Source organism: Cricetulus griseus, assembly GCF_003668045.3.
Source record: "Cricetulus griseus strain 17A/GY chromosome 1 unlocalized genomic scaffold, alternate assembly CriGri-PICRH-1.0 chr1_1, whole genome shotgun sequence".
Classification (NCBI taxonomy): Eukaryota; Metazoa; Chordata; class Mammalia; order Rodentia; family Cricetidae; genus Cricetulus; species Cricetulus griseus.
In genome coordinates this window covers 67,452,845-67,464,847 of record NW_023276807.1, presented here as the reverse complement: position 1 = coordinate 67,464,847, position 12,003 = coordinate 67,452,845, and the positions used below count along the sequence as shown (strand labels likewise).

Genomic DNA, 12,003 nt, shown 5'->3' with positions numbered 1-12,003 from the left:
CCTGGAGGGGTCACTTTCAGGCTAGCACAGAAACCAGGCTGCTACCCTGAGATTTATCAGAACTCACCACAGAACTTTCTATCAGTGGTCAAACCCCAGTTCCTCCCACTGTAAATGTCCCCTCACCCACTCTGGTTGTCAGTGTACCTCCTGATGCTCAGCACGTCTAATCATTGTGCTCACTGAAAACCAGAACTTCCTGATACTCAGTGAGACACACGGGCTGTAGGCTTACCTTCTGGAACTCCTGTGACTGTGCTCATTTACCTGTTGCAGGTGTACCTCCTCATTCTAAGTGTGACCACACTGAGCCTCTTACTTGCCCCAGTGCTGTGGAAAGCGGCCATTACAAAGTGTGTGCCAAGACCAGAGAGGAGGTCAAGTCTCTGACAGCACCAGATGACAATGGACTGTGGGCTGGGGGTCCTTCTCAGGAGTTTGGAGTCCTCAGATGGTTTGTTGCTGCACCGTCAGTCCTGCTGGCCTACCTTCAGAGACAGAGCAGTGTCAACAAAGAGGCAGTGTCCTCATGTTTGCTTGCATTTTTACAAATTCTCCTGTCATGTTTTTCCGGAGTAATTTATTTGCAGTCAGTTGATTATGTACAGAGTTTTGACACTGCATTTTACAGTCACCTGAGCTATTTTGCCTTGATGTGCCTTTTTTTAAAAAATGAAGATTATTAACTTCCTATTGTTAATTCATCAGCCCATGAGTTTTTGGTAAAGAAGAAAAATTAGAAAGCCTTTTTTATTTATTGTACAATTATAATTTGTTGGTCAAATATTTGTTATTAAACATTATGGTTATATGAGATTTTAATTTTATTTTTAAGCTTGGAAGCTTACTTTTGATCTTTAAAGACTTGCTGTCCTCTTGCCTCTTGTAACTATTTTAAATAAAACATTTTCATGTTGATTTTTATTAGTTTTACTTTAAAGATAATTTGATTTTGAATCATAAGACTATGCATTCTTAAATAAAGCCCACTTGTGAAAAGGGCATAATACTTGAAACTCATTGAGAATCTTGCTTTTTAAATTAGATTTCTGTGTTGAACTAATCATTTCACAAAACCTAGCCAATGGTTATTTTTTTTGTTGTTTTTTTTTTTTTTTTGGTTTGCTTACATGTATGAATGTTTGCTGCATATATATATGCATGTATATTTATATAAATGTATATGCATCTTGTGTGTTCCTGATGCCCGAGGAGGTCAGAACAAGGGGGTTAGATACCTTGGAACTCCAGTTATGGATGATTGTGAGCCACTGTGGAACCAGGGACCTCTACAAGACCAACAAGTGCTCTTAACTACTGAGCCATCTCTCCTGCCCCATCAGACTTTTTCTTTTGCAAGGATCATTCATGTGTCATCATACAGTTCTTAAAGACCAGATGAATACATTTAAAAAATGTTTGACTTCTGACTTTGGAATTTAACCGTTATATTTACTTATTAGTGCCCTAGAAATGAAGAACTGGCCCTTACCAGAGCATCATTGAGGGGCATATTTAGTCTCTTCATGACTACAGCATAGCCTGTGACTGGGTAATGTCAGGAACTGGAATCTGTCCCTCTGCCTCTGGGAGGATGCCCTGGGGCTGCATGTTACATAGGGCATTTCAAGGAGAGAAGAATTGCTGAGGGAGAGCCTACTCCCAGGAGCTTGTGGATACCATAATTAATCCATCTGTGAGGTCCTCCCTGGTTTAAACTTTCTTGGGTCCCACCTCCCAACACTGTATTGGGGATTAAACTTGTTAACACCTGAACTTTGGGTACAGAAATGTTCACACATGGTAGGTATTTTATTTTTCAATTACATATATTTGCTTTTATAGTTGGCAGTTACAATTTATAGATATGTGTGTGTATACTGTAGAACATAGCTGTTACTTTTGTTTGTTTGTTTGTTTTGTTTTTCGAGACAGGGTTTCTCTGTGTAGCTTTGGAGCCTATCCTGGCACTCACTCTGGAGACCAGGCTGGCCTTGAACTCACAGAGATCCACCTGCCTCTGCCTCCCAAGTGCTGGGATTAAAGGCGTGCGCCACCAACGCCCGGCCATAGCTGTTACTTTTAACAAGAATTTCTCCATAAATACTGGTTTTAAGGACAAATTTACTGTCATACTGAGATAGAGGGACAGATTTGTGTTTATATAATATAATATGTATGCATATTATGGATTGTAGTAATATAAACTAAAGCATTGAAGTCAGTTGAAATAGACTGTATCTTTGCTAAGTGGAGAACAACATAAACAGAGGCTTTTAGGAAATGGTTTGCTCTTCTTCCTAAGTGGCATCAGATTGCTGCTGCCACCCCCACCCCCGTGTGCTTAGGATGTGCTAAAGGAGTAAGCTGGTGCAGTTGCTGGCTAAAAGTGACTAGAGGATGTTTTGTGACATCTGAAGAAGGCAAAGGTTGCCTGAAGAGACTGACTGGGAAAGGGCAGTGTCAGGAGTCCAGAAGAGAGAACTAAAAGAGGTCATGTTCACTGCCTTCCAAGAGGTTGGTCATCCGCTGCAGGACATCAGGACTTGAGAATAAAATGTATCCATGGAGTTTGCTGTAGCAAATGCTGCTCCTCCAGTTACAGGGGTGGAGGCACATGCATCCAAGAACCTATGTTCCCAGAAGATGGGGTGGTGGTAGGGGAGGACATTATGTCTGGTTTCTCTAGCTTTCACCAGCCCACATCACCTTGTCATGGTCTACATGCTGCACACTGATCAAGACAGAGCTACATAGATTCAGAGTTGGAAATGTCTTCCTGTCACCCATTTGGGTGGGGCTTGAGTAGCTGAGGGGATGGAGCCAGCTCACTATCCTTCTTGAAGTTGGTTCCAGAAAAGCCAAGGCTCTTGGAACACTTGGAGACCCCACTAAGAAGATGAAGGGAAAGAGAGATGTGTGTAGAAAGGCCTGGGAGGAGCTGACTTCAGAATGGAATGTAGGGAAAAGAAGATGGCTGTAGGCACTTTCCTACCTTGTCTGTGGGGCCTGATGATGACGACATGACCCCTCACAAAGGACTTCATGTTCTGGAGGGGAAGGGATGATAGATGGAGCCAGCACCTCCAAGTAGGGAGGAGGAGATTGGCCTGGAGGGACAAATGTACGCGCACACATGCATACATGCATGTACACACAAGCACGCACACACACACACACACACACACACACACACACACACACACACACATACACACGCGCGCGCGTGCGCGCGCACGCGAGCGCAGGAACAAGTTGATCTGGGAGTTTACCTGAGCCTAGTTTCCAGCTCCTCATACCCTTCATGCCTTTCACAATACAAAAAAAAAAAAAAAAAAAAAAAAAAAAGAGCGCATGATATAAAAAATTCTTATTTTTTTTTGCTTGACATTTTCCTGCAGTTTTTTTTTTTTAATCTGTGAGACTATATAATGACCTCAACATTGCTGCTCATGATAGGTGTCAAGTAGAACAGTGATTTCTATTTTCAACTTTTCAGGCTTGCATTTGACCCAATTACCAGGTCTGAAATACATTGTTTGCTAGTTAGGATAAAATCTAATTTTGAGGTTCCATCTTGCAATCACTTCCTCTTGTGCCAGTGTTCTTGTCATCTATATTTTCTCTGACCCAGCTGTCAATTATACCGAATACACACACAAAAAGATTTAACTTCCTTTCATAGGTTTGGAGTTTCTGCTAAAACCAAGCATAAATCGCATCCAACCCAGCAGTTATCTGGCACTTAACCCAGGTGAACTGAGAATTATTATATCCACATAATCTGCGCATAGTGGTTTAGAGCAGATATTCATAATTGCAAGAACTCAACCTAGAACCTTCAGTGATCAATAATCTGTGATGCTAGGGGTGGGCCTAGGCCCTATCCCAAAGGATACGTCAGACTCTGATGACACCCTATGGAAGGCCTCACCATCCAGGGGGAGCAGAAAGGATGTGATAGGTAGGGTTTTAGTTGGGAGGGTAGTAGGGGAGGAGGGGAGGGAGAGGGAACTGGGATTGTCATGTAAAACAATCTTGTTTCGCCAGGCGGTGGTGGCGCAAGCCTTTAATCCCAGCACTGGGGAGGCAGAGGCAGGTGGATCTCTGTGAGTTCGAGGCCAGCCTGGTCTACAAGAGCTAGTTCCAGGACAGTCTCGAAAGCTACAGAGAAACTCTGTCTCAAAAAACAACAAACAAACAAACAAACAAAATCTTGTTTCTAATTCAAATAAAAAAAATCTGCAAAAAAAAAAAAAGATTGAAACCTCCCTGAGGAGTGGTGGGATGGGGAGATAATAGGGGAAGCTGGGAGGATGGGAGGGAGAAGGAACTGGGATTGGTATGTAAAATAAGATTGTTTATAATTTAAATAAAAATTAATAAAAAAGAGAATGAAAAAAATCTGTGATGCATCCAGAGAGTGGAATATTCATCACAAAAAATAACAAACAAACCAAAATCAAAAACAAAAAGATGATCAAACTGTAGAAATACCTAAGGGAACTTTAAATGATGTTTTCACAAGAAGAAATCAATTAAAAAATGTTGCATTCTTTACATGTTGTCTCATTTCAGCTATATGACATTCTGAAAAAGACAAAACTCTTAGGGACAGTAAAAGGGTCTGTGGGGCCTGGGGAAATGGTGTGTGAGGATGGGCAGCAGGACAGTGCATAAAGTTTTACTGAAACTATGAAATATGGCAGAAGTGGTTCCATGCCAGTGTGTGTTTGTCCAAACCTCAGAGAATATAATAGCAAGATTAGAACCTGCTGGATTGATGGTGCACATCTTTAATCCCAGCACTCTCAAAGCAGAGGAGGGAGATACCTGTGACTTTGAGGACAGCCTGGTCTACACCGCCAGTGCCAGGGCAGCATACTGACACACTGTCTCAGAGGCGGGGAGAAATAAAAAGAGTAGAACTTGTTATAAACTGTGAACTCTGGTGATAATTACAGATCAATGTAGGTACTGATTGTGACAAATGTACCATTTTGAGGCTACCTACTGGGAAGACACTATTTCTGTGGGTGGATGGCCATAGGAAAGATGTTCTGAAACTGACGCTCTAATAAAAAACAATGAAGTGAGTTTGGGGGTATAGCTTAGCAGTGTGCTTAGCATGTTCAGGGTCCCAGAGCCAATCACCAGCACTGCCATTAGAAAAGCAAACAAACAAGGCATATTCTTTTGAGAAGGAGGTCAACGATGCCAAAATTCACACTTTTCCCACCTCACTCTCCCCTACCTTGGATCAAAGGTATATAGGATCACACCTAGCACATTAAAAAAAAAAAAAACAAAAAAAAAACCAAAAACAAAACCAGATAGCCAAGTTTCAGCAAAACATGCTGAGACTTTATTGAGATATCATAGAACCTATAGGACAGTTTAAAGATGATGGCCAACTTAACAACATAGAGTCTCCAAATCCATCAATCCATTTTAAATCAATGTTTTACATTTTTTTGTAATCCATGGAATTTTACATATCTGAGTTAATTTTAGATTTCTCTCGTGTTATTATAAACTATATTTAAAATATATTTCCAAAAGATTATTGTTCTATAGAAATATAAGCTATTTTATATTTATTTGCTACAGAAGACTGGGAACCCAGGAGCTCATGTATGCTTGGCAAGTGCTCCACCCCTCAGTTATGCTTTGGCTCCCTGAATGGATCTTGTATAACAGAAACTGCTTTATTAACTGATTAACTGTAAAAGATTTCTTGACTTCCCACACATACAGTTATCTTCTGAGAATAAATATGTCTTCCTATCCAATATTTATGCCTTTCAATTTTTTTGTCTTACCTTTTAAAATGTTTTTGGTAGTCTATCCCCCACAGTGTTCTTGCCGGCGTGGGTGTAGTCTATCCCCCACGGTGCTGGGGTCGGCGTGGGTGTAGTCTATCCCCCACGGTGCTGGGGCCGGCATGGGTGTAGTCTATCCCCCACGGTGCTGGGGCCGGCATGGGTGTAGTCTATCCCCCCATGGTGCTGGCATGAGTGTAGTCTATCCCCCACAGTGTTGGTGCTGGTGTGGGTGTAGTCTATCCCCCACGGTGTTGGTGCTGGTGTGGGTGTAGTCTATCCCCCACGGTGCTGGTGCCGGTGTGGGTGTAGTCTATCCCCACAGTGTTGGTGCCGGCGTGGGTGTAGTCTATCCCCCACAGTGTTGATGTGGTGTAGTCTATCCCCTACAGTGATGGTGCTGGCGTGGGTGTAGTCTATCCCCCACGGTGTTGGTGCTGGTGTAGGTGTAGTCTATCCCCCACGGTGTTGGCGTGGTTGTATGATGGCCATGTGAGAGTGACAGTGTGGCCTGCCAGGGTTCTTATGTGCAGGTCAGAGGACAACTTTCAGGGTCTGTTCCCTCCTTCCACCGTGTTAGGACAGGGTCTCCCTGGTTGCTTCTGTTGCTCTCACTCTTTCTACCGAGGCAAGCTGGCCTGTGAACTTCTGGGTGATTTTCCTGTCTCTACCCTGTCTCTCTATGGGACTGCTGGGATTACAGACACAAGTCCCTGCATCAGGCTTTTGGAGTTCTGGGGATTGAACTCTTGGAGTCAGGCTTGTTCAGGCAACATTTTTACCCACTAAGCCATATTGCCCACCCCTTTTTCTAGTCTTATTGCACTGTTTAGGACTTCCGATTTATGCTGTAAAGAAGAGGTTGAAGCATAAAATACCCACATTTTTCACATTTTCTGTTTTTGTTTTTTGAGAGACAGGGTTTCTCTGTGTAGCACTGGCTGTCCTGGATCTTTCTTTGTAGACCAGACTGGCCTTGAACTGATAGAAATCTGCCTGTTTCTGCTTCCCAAGTGCTGGGATTAAAGGCCTGTGCCACCACTGCCTGAATCATGTATCCACATTTAAGCAATTATTATCATATTTTATCGAACATTGGAAGATAAATTGTCAGATCATAACACTGTGCCTAATTTCATAACCACTCTCTTCTAAGTTACCCTATGAAAATACCATTGTTATACCTAACAATTCATTCTTTATAGCTTTAAAAGGGGTGCATTGAAATGTATTTAATTAAATAATTGTTATAATAATTAAATTCACTTATGTGTATACTGGGTTTTCCTTTTTTAAAAACTTTGATACAAATCCACATATAAAGCTTATCTTTTTTTTTTTTTTTTGAGACAAGGTGTCTCTACATAGCCCTGGCTGTCCTGGAACTCACAAACTCACAGAGACCTGTCTGCCTCTGCCTGTCAGGTGCTGAGACCAAAGGTATGCACTATCACACCCAGTGGAAGTTTATCATGTTAAGTGTACAATTTACTAGTGTTAATTTACAATGTTTCGTACACATTACTATCATCTGTTCCTAAAACACTGATATCATTGCAAACAGAAACTCTGCAATTACAGGGAGGGACTATACATTTCTTGCTACCAACAGAGCCAGTACTTATTCTGACTTTACCTATGCTAGTAACTCACAAATTTATTCTTTTGTATCTGGCTTATTTTACAGTATAATGTCTTCAAGTTCCACCCATATGGTAGCATATGTCAGAATCCTGTTACTTTATATGGCTGAATATAGTTTATGTGTGCATATGTAGTATTTTGTTTATTCCTTCCTTTGTCAATGACAGGGCTACCTTTGTATATCCAGGATAAATTTCAAATGGTCATTATTACAGGAGCATAAATGACCTCGTAGGGGGCATGGAGGCTTTTGTGCTCACAGACATGCACAGGGGGACCTGGAATGTTAAACAAAAAGGGTTGTTCCTTTTGGGGAAGGAATGCAAAACCTGTTTTATACCCAGAAGGCTAGAGTGGACATGATTTCTAGCCTGGTGACCTTTGCGCAATCAGAATGGCGGAAGACTTTCTGGCACCACGCCCTCCTCCAGACCCTTCTTGTAAACTGGTTTTTCTTAGTCAATCCATGGAACTCATCTTTACGGAATGTATCACATATAGTCAATATATAGATACTATCTTTTTTAGGTAAGGTGTCACATGTGCCTTGCAAAGAGTTCATTGTAGTCACTTCTCTGTATTTAGCTTGTTTTGTTTCTCAAAGAGATTTAGACATGCTTTGTTTTGCACATGGAATTGAGTTAATCATCACAAGAAAAATTTTCACTGAATTGTGCTGTGTTTAAATATGCCCGAACTAAACAACTCAGATTCAGACTCGGCCACTGAGTTGTGTCAAGCTGAACTGTCTCCTAGCCTCCTGTGGCTCATCTCTCTGTTACCCGTGAAGACTGCAGACATCCCCGCATGACCCAAAGACAGCTACATCATCAAAGACCACCTCAGAGACAACTCTTGAAAACTGGAAACCCAGAGCTTATCGCACAATTTGCAGGCATCTCAACAGTTGAAATGTGTATTTTTCTGTAGCTCGGTTGGTTAGTCTCTTCCAGATTGTTGGGGTTGTCTCTCATCACTCCTTTCTGCTTACATAAGCTTGGGGAGGGAAAAACCTAGTGTGTTTGGTTTCAGGGACTTCCTGAAGCTCTTCAATTGTTTACTTCCTGACTTTTTTTTAAGATTCATTTTTTTTTTGTATATGCATGGGTGTTTTGCCTGCATGTATGTATGTGCACCATATGTATGTCTGGTGCCTAGAGGCCAATAGAGGGTGCCAGATCTCCTGGACCTAGAATTACAGATGGTTATAAGCTGCCATGTCCTCTACAAGCACAGCAAGTGCTTTTTAACTTTGGGGCCATCTCTCCAGCCCCTACTTCCTGAGTCATAAGGACCCTTCCTTCAGAACATTAGGGATCTTCCCCACTGGTGGAAATGCTACACAAAAATCCCATTTTGCTCTTTGCCTCCCAGTGGTGAAGAACAGCTCTCCTCGGCTACATTCTTCTTCCCATCATGATATTCTGTACATGTGTTTGGGACCAAATGGCCGAAAACTGAAACTTCTGAAACCAAGCGCCAAAGTACACCTCTCCTTGCTTAAGTTAGTTCTCTCTGGTGTCTTTGTCACAGTGAAGACAATGGTAACTCAGGTACATATTGGAGAGTGTGTCTTCTTTGAAGTCCATTTATTGTAGTGTGTCTTGCTTACTCATCACCCAAGAAACAGGTCTGTTTATCACAGATTAAAAGCAGAAATCAATCCATCTTGACCCTTCCCCCCAGACCACACATTTTGTGCATTCTCTGGTTCCTCTGTTCAGCCTGGTTTCTGCATCCTGTCAATATGGCTTCCCGAGAACACTTTGAGTTCTGTCTGTATCCTCCAGTGAATTGAGTTAATGGCTGTTGTCATGTGAAGTCACTCCATGTAGTTAAGAAACTTGCCCTTGTTAAATATACACAAGAGGCAGGTGCCACTTCCCATCTTAGAGACCAGGATGGTGGTTTTCTTTTGTTTTCCTGTTACCTGGGGGAGGGGAAAAGAGGGGAGGGGAGCCAGAATTGGAGGACTCCTGGCCATTTGAAGGCCTCCATGCATGATTTCAATTCTGGCACGCAGAACCAATGTTAATTAAATGCTTGACAGCTTAAGAAGGTGGGGCTTAGCTGAAGTGGTAGGAGCAGGTGTAGTCAGCATAAAGGTGGTTAATTGTAAAGCCATGCGAAATAGGGGTGTCCAGTAATGACATGTTGCATATGACTGGGGGAGGCCTTTGGTCTGTGCTCCTCAAGACTCTTCATAGATGTTAATTAGCCCAGCACTTGGTACAGCTCTGACCTCTCTATTACTAATCAGCTGGCTGGGGTCATTCTGCTTTACCCAGATCACATGATTGGGCAAGGAGACGATTCTCCAGCTCTAGTAATCCTGGCCCTTACATGCCCAATGTTTATGGGATGGACTGGCAGATCCAGAGGCTTACAACTGTCTCCTGAAAACCAGGGGCCTATCACTCCATGCTTCAGAAGCCAGAGGTTTACGGCTCCAAATACTGAAGTTGGAGGTTAAATATTCTGGAATTTAACCACCAGCAGCCACAACACTGGCAGCTCCTGGAATCCTTAGCTTCCATCGACAGCAATGGCCAGTGTCTGCTAGTGCTGTAACTTTGCATGGGTGCTGGGAACCTCAGCACCTAAGTGACTCCTGTTGCAGTTTTCAACCCTAGAGTAAGACCATTACCCCTCTTCCAGTGTCTGGTACTCTGTTTCTCCTCTCTGCCTCGTCATCACCTTTGTCAGTCCTGGCTCTTGTCTCTGTCTCCTGAGTATGCTGTTGTTCTTGCCCCACTCACTCTCCGGAACTCTTCAGAGTCCCCCTGGTGGCTACTAGTGCTCCATTGGTGCTTATGGCTTATGTCATCATATTACCAGTCTAGCTTATAAAAATAAAAAAAAAAAAACGTGCATGATCACTCCAGAGACGTCTTTATTGGACAAAGGACTTACCCAACCCACTGAAAAAGTGAGCCAAATAGCTTGTTTATATAGTCAGGAATGAGGCGTGGCAAGGATGTTGGCACCAGTCACAGTCCTTCCCTGGGCCACTAGAGGAAATATTCCCCCACATCCCCCAACCCGTGTCCTGGTTGAAAATGGTCACTAGGGTTTACCAAGGCTTGTGATGGAAGGAGTCTGATGCAAGTTATTGAAATAACCATACCTTGAATATTGCCTTCTGGAATCATGGTTTTGCTTTAGCATAAGCAGCTGTGGTTGCAGTATAGCTTCCTCATGGCATCTAAGGAGTGCTCAGAACAGGATAGCGGCCAGGATGGTCCAGTCAGATGCTAAAGAAGGAAGGGCTGTTTGGCTGAGTCCTATGGCCAAGGCAGCTAGGCAACAGAGAAGGATGTGTCAATCTGGGAGTCAAATTGGCCTGTCCCTCAACATCTTAGCTTATTTAAAGGAAAGACAACCATGTAAAGGGTGCTTACACTAAACATCCCGTCACTCACATCCACAGTTCTCTGATAGCATTTAACAGCACTCTACTCTTGAGCCATATATTGTTGGGCAAAGCTGGGTCACTTTACCCAAACCATTTGGACTGATTTGGGAGGCCTAGCCTATTCTCTTCCCAGGCTCTCCAGCTTTAGTCCTAAGGTAGAGGTCTCCAATGTGGACTGTCTTCAGGCCTCAGGGTCTACCAGACCCCTCCTGGGATGAAGCCTACAGACTCTGAAATGACAGGAGCAAACACCCTTTCAGGATGCTTCCTGCCCTGAATCACTGACAACCCAAGTTCAGGCCATGTGGCTGTGGACGTCAATAGCTGAATAGTGGCAGGCTCTCTATGTCTCTGCAGTGTCCAATACGTGTGTGCATCCCAACAGTCTTCACTATGGCCTGTGTAAATGTACAAAACTCCTCTGCTGGGGGTGCACATACAGGTACGTTAAGGCACTCCTACAACTGACCTCTTTTTCCTCATGCGCACATAGCTGGCCCCTCTATTCGTACACACATACCTGTATTCTGTGCAGACATTAAACACAAATATACATAGTTGTATGTACAGGGGGTTTTCTGTATACATGTTCAGGCGTGCACGCCCGACTCATACTCTGCATATGCACGTGTATACAGCTATACTATCTGCATATACACAGGTGTGCCCACGTTACTCTTCTATGTGTACCTGCAGGTATGGCACACACCACAGATCTTTCTCCGTTGGCAGGTATCACACACACACACACACACACACACACACACACACACACACACAGACACACACACAGGCAAACACGTGGCCCTCTATTCCCTGCGCATGCACACAGATATGCATTCAGTTGGCCCTTGGTGTACACACAGAGGCGCGCACACACGTGGCCTCCATGCGCACATGCAGGCGCGCGCAGCACTTTTCAGTGCGGGCGGTCTCCAGCCGAGTCCCGCCGCACGCGCACGCGCGCACAGGCCCCTCCCCTATCCCAGGGCGGGTAGCACCGGCGAGAGGCGCGGGAGATGAGCGGCGGGAGGAGGAGGAGGAGGAGGAGGAGGAGGGCGCCGAAGGCGCGAAAAGGCGCGCAGGCGCGCTGCGCGGAGCGGGCCCGCCGCCGCCCACGTC

The 12,003-nt window shown here is 43.9% G+C and overlaps 1 protein-coding gene and 1 long non-coding RNA gene across 9 annotated transcripts in view; one reads left to right on the top strand and one right to left on the bottom strand.

Moving 5' to 3' along the window:
• Positions 1 to 924, top strand: part of Tmco3 (transmembrane and coiled-coil domains 3) — a 38,046-nt gene extending 37,122 nt beyond the window's left edge. For 4 of the 6 annotated variants that reach the window (XM_027387811.2, XM_027387807.2, XM_027387809.2 and 1 more), the window contains exon 14: positions 277 to 523. In XM_027387811.2, coding sequence (XP_027243612.1) covers positions 277 to 390 — 114 coding nt within the window. In that variant the 3' untranslated portion in view covers positions 391 to 523. Of the gene's footprint in view, positions 1 to 276 lie in introns of all 6 variants that reach the window. The other 2 variants (XM_035452292.1, XM_035452291.1) reach the window with 1 other exon arrangement.
• An 8,100-nt stretch (positions 925 to 9,024) lies between these two features.
• Positions 9,025 to 11,897, bottom strand: LOC103162639. Of its 3 annotated transcripts, none has more exons than XR_004772287.1 (3): positions 11,572 to 11,897; positions 10,594 to 10,765; positions 9,025 to 9,396 (listed from the first exon to the last, which is right to left on the bottom strand). It is a non-coding gene; the product is annotated as an uncharacterized LOC103162639 (long non-coding RNA). The 3 variants fall into 3 exon arrangements; XR_003479597.2 differs by lacking the exon at positions 11,572 to 11,897 and adding an exon at positions 10,868 to 11,557; XR_003479596.2 differs by lacking the exon at positions 11,572 to 11,897 and having other exon boundaries at positions 10,594 to 11,557.
• Positions 11,898 to 12,003: the final 106 nt, after the last annotated feature.